Source organism: Heliconius melpomene, chromosome 2, assembly GCF_056956725.1.
Source record: "Heliconius melpomene rosina isolate 202511_hmr_F chromosome 2, ASM5695672v1, whole genome shotgun sequence".
In the NCBI taxonomy this organism is placed as follows: domain Eukaryota; kingdom Metazoa; phylum Arthropoda; class Insecta; order Lepidoptera; family Nymphalidae; genus Heliconius; species Heliconius melpomene.
Window position 1 is genome coordinate 8,159,449 of NC_140390.1, and position 15,016 is coordinate 8,174,464.

The 15,016-nt window shown below is 36.4% G+C and overlaps 2 protein-coding genes across 3 annotated transcripts in view; one reads left to right on the forward strand and one right to left on the reverse strand.

The window, feature by feature from the left end:
- Positions 1-29: 29 nt before the first annotated feature.
- Positions 30-3,495, reverse strand: LOC146540724 (uncharacterized). Its single transcript, XM_085200984.1, has 5 exons — positions 2,974-3,495; positions 2,166-2,362; positions 1,675-1,866; positions 1,101-1,280; positions 30-666 (listed from the first exon to the last, which is right to left on the reverse strand). The coding sequence occupies exons 1-5, from the start codon at positions 3,059-3,061 to the stop codon at positions 442-444; spliced, it is 882 nt and encodes a 293-aa protein (XP_085057110.1). The 5' UTR covers positions 3,062-3,495; the 3' UTR covers positions 30-441.
- Positions 3,496-4,073: 578 nt separating this feature from the next.
- The window catches only part of LOC146540725 (uncharacterized), a 121,726-nt gene continuing 110,783 nt past the window's right edge, over positions 4,074-15,016 (forward strand). For both annotated transcript variants that reach the window (XM_085202733.1, XM_085202750.1), the window contains exon 1: positions 4,074-5,283. In XM_085202733.1, the coding sequence (XP_085058859.1) occupies positions 4,102-5,283 (1,182 nt within the window). In that variant the 5' untranslated portion in view covers positions 4,074-4,101. The remainder of the gene's footprint in view (positions 5,284-15,016) is intronic.

Below are 15,016 nucleotides of genomic sequence, written 5' to 3' on the forward strand. Positions count from 1 at the left end.
TTATTGTATTTTATTTAATAATCCTTTTTTGGAGGTAGGTTGTTTGATTATATTTAATGATATAAAAATAATTAAAAAGGATTTAAGTTAACACTGAAACACAAAAATAATTATTAGTAACATAAATGAATTATAATATTTCAAATATTTGATATTATTTTATATTAAAAAACTGTATAATGTTACAATAATTTTGTATATAATTTCATATATTCTTTCTTCTATTCTGAAATATAATTTGTAATATACAAATTATATTTCAGAAAACATATAAAAATTTGATCGAAGAAAGACTCGAACCGGCGCCTTTAAATTATCTAACCATACCATATTAGTTCATATCAAACATTTTAAATATACCTACATAATAAAAAAGACTAAGAACATCCAGAAATAAACAAAAAAAAATATTAAGAAAAATCTATAAAAATGATACAAAATCTAACTACCACGCTTCACGGCATCTCTCATCCTTTCACTTATAGCAGCAACGTGACGCGCTCTTGCTTCGCGTGAACGGCGTGCTCGCGTCAGTTGCACGCTGCGTGCTTGCTTCATGGCGACGCGGGCTAGCGTGTTAGCGTGTTTGAGGGCGTGTGAAGCCGCTAACTCTTGCCTTATTAGTGATGTCTCCCAGGAGGTTAATGCGTTTGTTATTGCTAGACGCTGTAAGAGTATGGTTTTTGGTACTATTTTATTTTTTTATTTCCATGCTTTTCTCCACTTTTTTTTTCTTTTCTTTCGTTGAGCGGCAAAACTCAACGCATTTTGTATTACCAAAACGATGAAATGAAAATAATTCAGTACTCCTAATCGAAATTCTACCATTTCAATATAGAGCTTAAAGACCAGCCTGTGGGTTCGATTTCCACAAATGCTATTACTATTAGAAAATATTTAATATTTTCATTTCCTTGCTTTGGTAACGAGGCAAAGCGCGTCTTTGAGTTCCACTACTCAACACGTATTACTAGCAGAATCCTTTTTCACAAGTGTCTTAATGGGAATGAAGTGTCTTAACACTAGGTTCCCATGTTCCCTCTGCCCATACTGCTATGCGCAGGATACACCCCGAGGTTAGAAAAACAAAAAATAATCACCTGCGAAGCATTCTTCAACATCTCATTTCGTCTCTTATTAGCGTCATCAGCTTTCTTCAATGCGTAGACCAGCTCAACTTCCTTACTCCACTTGTCAGCTATGTCAAGTTTGTATCTTTTGTCTTTAGCTAATTGTATGCGGCATTCCTCTTCTACAGATCTGCCTATGAGATCTGCTATCTGTTGAATAATTCATTTTATTGTTGTGAAAACGAGAGGTTTTAACGGTTTTTCTTATTGAATTTCCGGTATAACATAGGGACGGGAATCTTATTCGATGGTATAACTATACCGAAGTAAGAGAAATAGAACCCTTTTTTCAACTGCACAATATATTTTGCATATACCAAGGCAGGTAGATGGAACTAAGTGAGAAGAGACTCCTTTCCTCACTTTCTGCTAAACTTTTGAGACATTGCGTATTAAGTAGCGAAAATAAATGCTTTACAGGAAATTAAAATATTTCAATAGTGTTTACAGTAAACTCTAAGATCGATCTTAGATTTGTGTCAACACCTGAGTGCGTATCAGCTGAGATCGCTCTTGAGATCGGTTTTGAACCACATATTTTTACCTTCTTATCTTCTCTCCAAGCTAATATATCCGCACTTCTCCGCTCCTTGTACCGGATGCTGTCCATCAGTTGTCCCCTTCTAAGTTGTTGCTCGGTGACTCTTTGTAGGCGCTTGAATTCATTGTGGCTCCGCTCTTGAGATCGTTTTTGATGTAAGTAGCGTTTGTATTGCTCTGAAATTTCAGCTTCTACCTGAAGAATTTTTAAATATGTAAGAAAATTATAAATAAAACCTTATCCTAACATATATTCTTCAGTATATTAGTTTAGCTGATTTTTTGCCTGTTTTAAAATAACAGCAAAGTTCTTATTTGTCGTTATTTTTTAAGTCAATAATGCAAAAAAAATAACATAGTAAACAAAACTTCATGTAGCAATAACCGACAACAAAGTGAAAAAATATTGTTCCAGTTTTTTTTTCTTTTCAGATACGGATACCTAAAAACGTCTAAAATAAATATAATGTATAAATATTATATTTACACTACTACCATTTCACGTTCTTCTTTCTCCTTAAGCCACATCTTCTGGAACTGCTCGGCTAGTCGTTCCCTTTCAGCTTCTTCCTCCCTCTTCCTTGCTAGAGCAGCTAACAGCTTCCAGTCGCGCTCTGGTATGGCATTCCATAATTCTTCTTTACTAGTGCCTTCCTCAAACGATCCAAAGAGTTGCGATACGGAATTAGGTACTGAAAAAAAGAGAAATGCTTAAGTATCTATATATGTAATGTGTTATGATTGTAAATGGGACGGTCGTGGGTTCGATTCCCGCTCAGAAACTTAATTGTGTTTATTTACTATGGGATTAAGCGTGAAGCTGAAAAAAATGTAAGCGTCGTATTTCATCACCTTGCCTTATACAAGTCCAACATCCAAGGTTTGGCTGAAATAAACAGCTTTAGGCGTCGCCTTACTTATATTACATATAAATATTTTTTCAATTCTGCAGTGTTCTGCACGGCACTTCATCTAATTATAAAACTGAAGAGTTTGTTTGTTTGAACGCGTTTATATCAGGAACTACTGGTTAAAATTAATAAAATATTTTTTTGTTATATACGAGTTCAACTATTAAGGGTAATAAAATAGCTTTTCTCAAAAATGTAGCCTATACTATATTACATGAAATCAAAATATTTTTGTATTCACTTTTGAGGAAGCCTATTTATCATGTAAAAACGGAAGAGCTCGAGAGCTTTCGGTGGGAGTTGCATAGGTGCCACCATATATTTGTCTTTTAAGCAATTTCCATTTCGCAGATACCAGTTATTAAAGCATATTTATATAGAAGATATCTTACTAAATCTTCCTACTGGGGAACCCTTCCTGGGCGACGTACACCGCGACCGTATCGGCGACTCTGTTACAATCTTATAACAAAACACCATTATGTCTCGTTGTTCTCCTTCTGTCGCACAATCGTGGGAACGTTAATTAATTATAATTGGCGTTCTGTACGATCTGGTATGCGTTGCCGTAACTGATTTCTCTTTCAAGCGGCTGAATGTGTTCGCATTTTATTAATTATTGGTAGTTCCTTATTCTCCTCCTTGCTGACTAGAGCGTGGCGTTGAGTTCCTTCACTTAACACGAAATGTCTCGAATTCAGAAGGAAACTGGTGAAAGGAATGTCTTAACACCTGGTTATTTTACAGACTCCGTTATGCGAAGCAGCGAAGAAGAAGGGAAAAATGTGAAGCTGCTAATTCCTTTTTAGAAATTTACTAAAACATTTTATAGACTAAAGATTTAGAGGATATAACAAAAAAGATATTCCTTTAAAAGACAAGCACAGTAAGCAAGGCTACCACTGACAACGTTGCTATGTGTGTATTGATTAAGCTTACCTAACTCTATTGAAGCACGTAGCGCAACACGAGTTACTATATAAAATAATGAAATATATTATGCTTTTTCAAACTTCACGCTTTATACACTTACATAGAGAATCTACTGATCATTCACTACTCTCTGTTCTCCACTTATGTATGCTGAAAATGGGTGTACAATAAAACAGCGGCGTTAAATTACGTCATTGAGTGACGTAACTTAACACAAACCCTTGAGAATCCGGCGGAAATGGGAAACAGAAGTGACTTGACAAAAATGGAGTGTCTTAACACTAGGTCACCTCTGCCGATCCTACTCTGTGCGGGCTACAGCGTGAAGATTAAAAAATAAACTAAAATAAAAGAATATTGAGAAAAGTTAAATCGATTAATTGACATATTTATTATTAATTTAATGATTGTTCCTTTACCACATTAGAGTTAGACGATACATGAAATATTTTCGCAAGTACGAGCATTAACAAAGTACGTATACAGTACAATAAGTTAAGAGTGCGTTATCGTTATCAGTTAAGAGATACCGCAAAAACGATATCTCAGTCGAAAACGCGCCGCGGCCCAGTGATGACGTTTGAGCCATGGACAAAGATAGGAAACCTATAATAAGGAGGCCAGATGTGCTGAAAAAACTAAATGCTGAAAACCTACAGCTTATAGAACGCGGCCTACTTGGTGATCTACCTGATAGATTTAAACCTATCAACTATCCAGTGAGAGGGCAATCCAAGGAATTGGTAGTAGCTAGGCCAACAGGTTTCTTATCATCTTGTTTACCTGTCGTCCCTGATTCACCATCGCCAGGCTCTGAAAAATCGGACGAAGAAGGGGGATCGCCGTTGAAGAAATCGTTCAGCTTTCGAGATAAAATACGCATGAGCTTCTTTGGGAAAGAAAAAACGGAGAAACCCAAATGGAATACTATAATAGAAGAGGAGAAATTTAAGAAAGATACGGCGATTGTACCATCCGCAAGCCATGCTAACAACCGAGATAACCGGTCTAGCAAACGATTTTGGTTCTTCCGAAACAAAGAATTGATGGATAAAAAAACACATTCACCTATATACACCAGGAGTAAAAGTTTCGAATTCCTCCCCAAGGCTATTGAAGAGGAAGAGGATAAAGTACGGACCAAGTTGACCAAAAATAGTCTGTCGTACGCGTTCGGCAGTAGCGACACATTAGGAGACATGTCAGTTGACAGCTTGGAGTACATTGCGAATGTGTATTACGACAAAGTAGATAATGTCTGCCTCAAAAGTGTCAAAGAAATACAAGATTCTGATCACAACTCCTGCGCATCAACATCTACCTCAACCTCCAGTGGCCTCGTTGTCAACATATTCAAAACGGAATCAGTTCAGGACTTGTTGGACGAATTTAAAAAGGCCGTCGATCTATTCAGTGAAAGTTATTTGAGTGATTGTGAACCTTACACGCGAACATCTGATGAATTGACTATAGAGCAGAAGAGGAAGAGTTCTTCCTTTAACACTCTACCCTCTCCTAAGGTAGTACAAGTGAATAAAGCGAATGAAGTGAGTGAGGATTTCCGGGCAGAGTTAAACCAGATGTTGGAGATGAAGCGTCATAGTGCGTGCGCAAAGAATCCACGACGGGGTTCCGTAACCGATTGGTTCGTGCTAGAAGACCAGAAAACACCGGTGCAGAACCAAAGCCACGTGTCTGAGGCCAACAAGTATCGACGAGCTCAGAAAAAACCAATTCAGAGGGTGAGAAGAATCAGTTCAACTAAATATGTAAGTAATTTATATTATTAATTCTAAAACAGGAATTGACGGCTAGGCCGCGTGCATCTGTAAGCGCGACAGTTTGTGGGTTCGAACACTAGGTTCCCTCTGCGTATCCTGCTATGTGCGGGATATAAGTACGTAGGTATATCACAAGCGTGAACATCAACAATATTTAATTGCAACCATTTTTCTAATGTTATTAGTGTATATTAGCGTAATTGCAAATCTTTTACCGGTTGAGTTTCTCCTTATAATACAAAATTAAAGTCTTATCAAGGGCAGTAGCTAACGAGAATTAAACTTAGATATAACACTGTTGACCTACATAGGTACTTTGTGATATAAAATATAGATTATAATTATATAAAAATATTTGTTACTTATCAATTATTTATAATCTGTAGTGAAAAGTATCATTGATGGTGATTGTCACAAATTCACAATATATTTTAACTTAACTTATCTTCACGCTTTTTCCCTAACGGGTTAGTCAGAGAGAACGGAGCACCAAACGCTACGGTCTCTACATACCTCTTTCGCCTCGTCCACTGTCATCAACCTCTTCATACATGCTCTCCGGGACGTCCTCATGCTTTTTACATGACCTTCCTCCAGTATCTTTCATTAATATTAATATATATATATATATATATATATGACGGCGCGCTGCTATGTATTAGTTTTAATTATAATTTCGCAATTATTAGATTTCGATTTTACTTGATTTATGTAATGGATTATATTAGAAGAATATTTAAAATGGAGCGGGTAACCCCGAATAGGGTAGTAGGTGTAGCCACGAATAATAGCAGATGTCATTGGTTGACAGCTACGGCGTGAGATGTTCACCAATTAACCTATTGGCTCCTAATCTATTGTAATTTTGCTAATCTTGTGAGATTTATTGTAAAACTGTTATGTAAACGAGTAATAAGACATTGTGGAATATAAGTGTGACTTTTATTTAAACATCTCTGTTGCTACAACGCCCACAAATGAATAGTAACAGCCAAGACCGCTTTGAGGCCCCTTTTGATGCATCTACATCAGAAGTGGGATTACCAGCAACGAATAAGGAACAAAATACAGAACAGAGTGTTAAAATTTACCAAGATGTGAAAATTGTAAAAAAAATGTGAAGTTGAAAAATTATTTTTGACATGCAGGAACAAAATTTTACGGGAGCCATTAGTATCTGACATTTAAAAAAATAAGTAAAAATAAGTAAATAAAGTTTAATTCTGATGCTGCAGACCACGACGTTCGCAGTTGGTGTGACATATGTTTACAAGAAAAACTTATTTTGGCAGTGATTTGATAATTACAATGAGCAAGGCACAAAAAGAGCTAAGAGAGAATTTGACAAATCCGAGATTGATTGGAATTCAAAATTGGATTGTGAAAGAAAAATCAAATAATATGAAATTATGGAAAGTATTCAAAAATAAGTTAAGTATTGGTGACAATAAGAATACCTATCGCTTCTGATTTAATGCGGAACTCAAGTTCTCGCAGGATTCAATTGACATAGTTAATGAATATTTCGTCAGCAATGGTGGAAATCTTGCCGAGAAGATAAAAAAAAGGTCTCCCAATATCAGTGGAAAACCACAAATAGATAACATTAAATCGTCGTTCGTTTTATTTGATACTGATGAAATTGAAGTTGTAATAATTATAAATTCGTTAAAAAAAACTGACTTTGAAATTGGTGTGAGAGGTAATGAACACAAACTATTCGAAAGCTATCTCACAGATAGAATGCAATGCACTTAAATAGAATAAAATACCAGCATAAACCTTCCTATCAAATATGGTAGTCCACAGGGAAGTATATTGGGACCAACACTATTTTTAGTATTGAACTTACCTATAAACTTTTGAAAAATTGTGTCGTTTGCTTATGACACCGTTTTACTCGTAAAAGGAGAACCTGGGAAAAAGCCTTTTATAATGCTCAGGTACTCAAGGGATCGGCGTCATCTTGACTAGCTCAATCTAGTTTTTCCCGGATTTAAATGGCCACAATTAAAAGATCTGTTCTTAGCTAGATTTGATACTGTTGAGACTCCAGCTGCAATTTATGGCGATTACACAATGGTGGTCCAAGGGAAGACGAGTGTTTATCTGCGTATGTCGGGCGCAGCTTATTACACTGTTCAGAAATATTTAGAGGATAAACATGTATGAAAATAATGTCTATTGAATGTCATGCAGGATAGCTGCCAGCTAAGATTAATGACGCTATAAATGATAACACGCCTTGGGAATTAAATGCTCGCTCCAGTCTGTTTCAAAGAAAAAGAGGACACCCGATTGGTGAGAAGAGTACTCCGACTATGGAAGTGAAAAAGCCACTGATAGAATTATCATAGCGATGCTATAACTGTGACAAGCAGGGTCTTGTACCCAGTGATTGTTGTGGCAATAATAGTTGTAATAGCAATTTCTTATTTACGTTGTGAGATTTCAGATACTACCTCATCTCGACAGTCTAAGGAAGTTGGTGTGCATATGAAGGTGATTACTCCAACTTGCTTCACGTGTGGTGAATGCGGCCACATTGCACTGCGCTGCTCTAGTATGGATACCAAGGCAAGCGATGAACGAGTTGAACGATGGGTGAATGTTTGCTCCATTCAACTAGCTATGCATCAGTTCTTAGATTAATCTGGTGAGAAGTTTTCATTTTGTTTCGGCTCTGTTGCCGAATGCTCTTTAATAAAGTCAGCTCTGTCGAGATAGATAATAATAAGTCATGGCAAGATGCACTACCTGACAATCAGCTAGCCATTAGCGCAGCTATTATGAGTAGGATAACCAGGGCAAGTCTTTTAGAATTGTTAGTAATAAAGGTTTCTATGCCTCTAAACGTAATGTAATTAGCAACGGATGAATTTGATTTGAATCTTATTATCGAGCAATCGACACGAGCAAAAGAAGCTAATGCTTCTTCTGAGAAGGTTTAGTTTGATAAACGTAAAGCAAAGTTAAAGAATTAAGTAGGTGATGTAACCAAACCAAGCTTGACCCAAAATTTTCAAGACTCTTAAAAGAGCCCGTAAGCCCGTAGTAATTGGTTTTCAATTCTAGTAGCACGTAGTAGTGCCGGAGATTGCAAGCAACAAAATAAAGTCAGAATGTGCCGATGACGGCCATGTTAAATAGTTACATACCTCTCTTATCCTGTAGTAGCCTGTGTGGCTAAGACAAACAAACAAAGCTAAGACAAACAAAACAAACAAAAAAAAAATCCAAAAAAAAAAAAGAAAAACTAGCCTTTGTGGCGACGACTAGCCCTTGTGGCAACGACTAGCCCTTGTGGCGACGACTAGCCTTTGTGGCGACGACTAGCCTTTGTGGCGACGACTAGCCTGTGTGGCGACGAGTGGCCTGTGTGGCGACGAGTGGCCTGTGTGGCGACGAGTGGCCTGTGTGGCGACGAGTGGCCTGTGTGGCGACGAGTGGCCTGTGTGGCGACGAGTGGCCTGTGTGGCGACGAGTGGCCTGTGTGGCGACGTGTGGCGACGAGTGGCCTGTGTGGCGACGAGTGGCCTGTGTGGCGACGAGTGGCCTGTGTGGCGACGAGTAGCCTGTGTGGGAGCAGCTGGCCTGTGTGGCAGCAGCTGGCCTGTGTGGCAATGACTAGCCTGTGTGGCAAGTACTAGCCTGTGTGGCAATGGCTGGCCTGTGTGGCATAAACTAGTCTGTGTGGCAATGACTGGCCTGTGTGGCAATGACTGGCCTGTCTGGCAATTACTAACCGTTGTGGCAATGACTTGTCTGTGTGACTGTTAGCCTATGTGATATTGAGTAACGGATGTGATATTTGTAAGATTGTTATGTGTGCCTTATACGAAACATTTCGTAGTATTTGTAATACACTTATAAAAATTGTAATCAATATGAGTTCACTGTTACATCCACTAAGGGGACATATTGTGTGGTCAGGAAGACCGAACGGGACGTATTGCAAAGCACTATGTTTATTGTTCACAGATTGAACCTATGCACACGAGGACGTGTGACGATGCAGGACGGCCGTGACGGCGCGCTGCTATGTATTAGTTTTAATTATAATTTCGCAATTATTAGATTTCGATTTTACTTGATTTATGTAATGGATTATATTAGAAGAATATTTAAAATGGAGCGGGTAACCCCGAATAGGGTAGTAGGTGTAGCCACGAATAATAGCAGATGTCATTGGTTGACAGCTACGGCGTGAGATGTTCACCAATTAACCTATTGGCTCCTAATCTATTGTAATTTTGCTAATCTTGTGAGATTTATTGTAAAACTGTTATGTAAACGAGTAATAAGACATTGTGGAATATAAGTGTGACTTTTATTTAAACATCTCTGTTGCTACAACGCCCACAAATGAATAGTAACAGCCAAGACCGCTTTGAGGCCCCTTTTGATGCTTCTACATATATATATATATTTTAAATGTAAAATATTTCTAGCCACAACAAAAATCTTTCGAATTAGAATAAATTACAAATGCTTCGTATATTATTTTGTATACTAGCGCTGTTATCAGCTGGTGTCGTGATAAGTGGAAAAGACGGCCAATACACTGATATCGTATTATAAGATTAATAAATACGACTTCTTTATTATAATGATTTACCAAAAAAACATTTATTTTTGACCATGAGGTTAATGCTGTTAGCACTATTGGCTTTTACAGCGACTCTTGGAGGCTAAAAAATAAAGAACAAATTTATTTTAAGGTATCTTTTTTTGTTTTAAATTTCACACTGTATTTACCGCTTAACAAGGTTGGTAGAGGGCACCTAGTGTTAAGAAGTGTAGACTGAAAGAAGAAGAGAAATGTGATACTAGATACACTGCTTCCTACTTTCTGCTGAATCTTTGATACTTTGGGTATCGAGTATAGGAACTCAACGCCGCGCCTCGACACCAGAGCAAAAAAAATAATATAAATTGAAATAAATATTTCCTTTCCTCCTTGTTCCCTTTATTTCTCTCTTCCAGGTCAAAATGTAGCAGGTACTCAAAATAAATATTTCACAATCTACAGTACATTTACAAAGCAGGCTGTTTATACTAAAGTGCTTTGGACAGGAGAATTTTCTCGTCAAAAGTAGATCATAAGTTACGCTAATGCCTGTAAATAATATATTCATTTGAAATACGAAATATACATATAATATATGAATAACTCCTTTTTAATGGATTTGTTTAGTTTATAATAATTCTAGTTTTTTTAGATGGTTGTTTTCTTTCACGTTCCGTTCCCCACTTTTAAAGACATTCGGTGTTGAGTGGCGAAACAACGTTGCGCTTTGTATTGTTGCCAGAGTGAAAATATGAATTATTTTTACACCGAGTGAGAATCGAATTCACAACCTGTAGCGTTTATCTTTTTGGGCTTAAAATATAGCTTTTCGTTTCTATTCTATTACATTCTTAAAATTGGAGATTCATCACTACCTCTAGAATTTGGCGGAATATGGGTGGGGGGTTCCCAGATTCCCTTTTCCTACCCAGCAGGCTGTCTGCGGGAAACAGCTTGAAATTAAAAAAAAAACAAATAAAATAATAAACAAAACCTATCGTACCCTTTCACATCCTTTCACATCATCCGCTATCTGGTAAAACGTTTGAGATAATACATATATAGACTATCTCGTAATCTCTCTCAATGAGATAAAAGAAGATTTTTCTTGGATAACATCACAAATACTTATTATACTTACATAAAGGTTTTTGTTTTATACATACAAAATGCCTACGTCACGTTAGGGTAAAGTGGAATATAAATATTATAAATTAATGTCCGGCGTTGACTCAACACGCAATGCCTCGATAAATGCGACGGAGAGTGGGGGACGGAGTGTCTTAACACTTTGTTCCCTCTGCCTACCCTGCTGTGTGTAGGATACAGCGAGCGAAAGTGATTTATTTATAAGTGAATTGAGGATAGTCGTGGCACACGATTATGGGGTTTGATTCCCACCTGAGGAAATTAAATATTTCATATTTTCTTCGCTCTAATATTGGGGCAAAAGCGCCGCGTTGAGTTTCACTACTCATCACGCAATGCTTCCAGAATTCTGTAGAAAATGAGGAGCAGTCTCAACACAAGGCTTCCTCTACCTACTCTGCTATATGAAGGATACAGCGTGAAGTTTAACAAAAAAGTAAATCGATTAAGCCGGTTCAAATGCGTATTTTAGTATTATAGGTACTAAAACAATTTATGTAATATACTTATATAAATATAATTGTAATATAATTGTAATGTAAGTATTATATAAGGGCCGTATTTCGTAGCGCTAAGGCACAAGCGTGCGATTGTAAACGCGACAGTTTTAGGTTCGACTCCCATTCGTGGGAGTGACAAAAGCGGAGTACGAAAGTGTCTTAATGGAGAACGCAGTGTCACTCAGTAGCACTAGGTTCTCATTGATGCACTGTTTATGCAAAAAACAACGCAAAACTAAAAAAATATACATTTATTCCATTTATTTTCTATATTTGGATGAGTTAAGTTAGCCATTTTACTAGTTCTTACCTATATAGCGTATCGACTTTTTTAACAAATAGACTATACGACATGAAAATATATATTTTTAACACTTTTACAGTGCTATTTCACTCTTAGGAAAGAAAAATACTCTTCTCACACCATCCCGCGCGTTCAAATCCCGCGCGATCAAATCCCGCTACGTTCATTTTTTTATAAATTATGTTTTGTAAAAAATATTAAAAATACTTTTCGAAGTAGAACGAGCTGTTCTTGAGATTATCGCGTTCAACCAAACAAACTCTTTAGCTCTCTCTCTCTCTATCTGTCAACTAGCAACAATAGCACAGATTATATAAATTTCCCTAAAAAAAAAAAAAACTTTATGGTCATTCACTACGTTCGCTTTCCATATAACAAATATTACAAATAAAGGTACCTATAGAAGCATGAAGTTAGAAAAAAAAAACTGCATCACCAATCAATCGTAAACATTAGCTTATATTATAACTGTTACAATTTCTTTCTTAGAACCGTTATATTCTTCATTTACACCACCACAACCACCATTAGATCGTTATGGGTTCGATTTCCACTTGAGGGAATAAATTATTTTCACTTCCACGCTTTGTTAACGAGGTACGTGTCTCAAAGTTAAATAACTTAAAGTATAATTTAGTTCTGGACGTAACTGTTTGAAATGGCTAATGTTAGGGGGTCAATCGGTTGACCTTTTGCTTGTTGCGATGAAGCAATTGCTTCGGTTAGATCTAGAGTACGAACTGTTCTTAGAAATTTCAACTACAAATGTATGCTGTAAGGTCCAAGACTATACGTTTTATTAAAAAAATAAAAAACTTTTACCTTAAAGCTTTTTTTTTAAATAAACTTTTACACTCTTATCATTGTAAGTAGGCAGAGGCAAAGCAAAATCAAATTATTCTTTATTTTATTAGGCATTTACAAGTACTTAGTTTTAAACGGTGAAGTTACATAAAAATGTCAGTATTGTCAGTGCTACAAGAAAAAAAAAACAATAAATACATAAATCACTCTATGCCCTGCTATATTACGTTGAGAGTTGCAACAACATATCTAAACATGATGGCTATAGGCATTTCATTAGAAGATTGTGGGTTCGATCCCCACTCGAGGATGTGAAGTATTTATTTACATTTATATTTCAAATCGCGGCGTTGAGTTCTGCCACTCATCACCCAATGCCTCCAGAATACGGTAGAAAGTGGGGAACGAAGTGTCTTAACACTAGGTTCCCACGTTCACTCTGCCTATCCTCTGCGGGAAACTGCGTTTAAAGAAAACGCTATGTTACTTTACATGTAGGTAGGTACTAGAATAGCAACTGATATCCAGAAGATTATCTAGTGAGAGAGAAACATTCAGGGCGGAACACGGCCTTTCACTGCAATCGTACAAACTACCTGTTGAACAAGATGGCATCTATGTCTACTAGTTTTAATTATTTTATTTTAAGAGATAGGTAAAGTAGAATAAATACAAATGCTGACCTTATAACACAAATTTAAGATTTTTTAATATTTTTTTTTACTTTTACATTGTACCCCGCATATAGCATTGTAATCAGAGGGAATGTAGTGTTAAAACACTTCATTCCTCACGCACCGCTTTCCAGCCCTTGGTTATTAAGTGGCGGAACTCTACGCCGCGTTTTTTATTGTTACCAGTGTGCCGCTGCTCTCCCTGTCTCAAAACAAATATATATTTTAACTTCACATTACATATATATGTAGCACATAATACATGTAGCTGGGGAAATGAAAAACTAAATATTTCATTCCCCAAACGGAAATCGAACTTAAAACCATTGCACAATATAATAATTGTAATAATTATTAATTAATACATTTCATAGAGACGAGATTAACAAACAGTAATTTCGTAGCGCAAATTACATTCACAACTGCTGACCGAGGTCCATTCATTAAGTTAGATGTGAAATTTGATGTTTCCATTTGGAAATATACATTTATATGACATAATTAATTAAACTGAGATACAGTTTGACATAGGTATTTAATATTTATTAAATTTAAATAGATAGATTTGTAGAATTTAAAATTCTAATTTCCATATTAAAAAAATATATATTTTAGCTATCTTATATTGTCTCTGGTAATCGGAACTATGTCCTTCGTAATATTAGGCAGAAAATATTTTTCTGATATTAAAGTGCACAAACATACAGACAAATATCAACACATTTATTTACATTCACGCCGTATCCCGGCTGTAGCGGGGTAGTCAGAGAGAATAGGCGCTCCGGTCTCTACATACGCTCGTACCTCTTTCGCCTCGTCCACTGTCATCAACCTCTTGGTACATGCCTATCTATACACAAATTTAAAAAATCATTATTGTAATAAGAAGAAAGTAGAATGGAATAGGATTTAACGTCTCACCATATCTAACCATCTCGAGGAATTAGTGAGAGGCCGATCCTTCAGTTATCCCAACAACGACTAATCGTACCAAATTTTCGAATATACTTTTAAATTTTGGAAATCTACAATAGATCTAGATCATAGATAGAAGAAAATCCACTTTAGACATAAATAATGAGATTTGAACTTGGTACAACAGTTACTTACATACAGTACTTAGAGGCTAATTTTATTTTCACGGTCGCGTCACGCAAATTGTCACTTTTCTAATCGCAACGTGGTTAAACGTGTCAGTGCGGTAAGTAGGTCGCACAAGTGTTACATGTTAATTGCGATTACATTATGGGGGCTTAAGGTAGCGCGTGTCATGTAGACTTTTAGGGTTCCGTACTTCAATAGGTAAAAACGGAACTCTTATAGGAACACTTTGTTGTACGTCCAACAAGACCATTTCTCTCCAGATTGCGTCGAGGTATGAAGCTGAAGTTAATACCAAATATTCAAGTTATTGGTCTTTTGAAGAATAGAATAAATCAAGCTTCTAAGTCTTCGCACTCAGAAGATACGAGCATCGTTTTTGCCTGCCGCATTTTGTATGAAAGTCGTTGCGTAATCAACACCTATAGGACAATTCCCGTGTTACTTAGGCAGCAACTGAAAACCTTCAAAAGGAAGTAAAAAAAATTTAAAAGAAATGCGAAAAGTGATACTTTATAGGTATTTCATAAAAAAAAAATTACAAAGCTATATTTGTAGTTCATTTCATACAAAATGAGTGAATATGCTTATTTATAATGCCCCCAAATTTAAATTTATC

Excerpts from the sequence above, each read along its gene's own strand:
- LOC146540724 (XM_085200984.1), bottom strand. The coding sequence starts at position 3,061 with ATGGTGTTTTGTTATAAGATTGTAACAGAGTCGCCGATACGGTCGCGG. Across the intron at positions 1,281-1,674 it reads CTTGGAGAGAAGATAAGAAG|ATAGCAGATCTCATAGGCAG; the intron begins GTAAAAATATGT and ends ATTATTCAACAG. Across the intron at positions 667-1,100 it reads TGTTGAAGAATGCTTCGCAG|CGTCTAGCAATAACAAACGC; the intron begins GTGATTATTTTT and ends ATACTCTTACAG.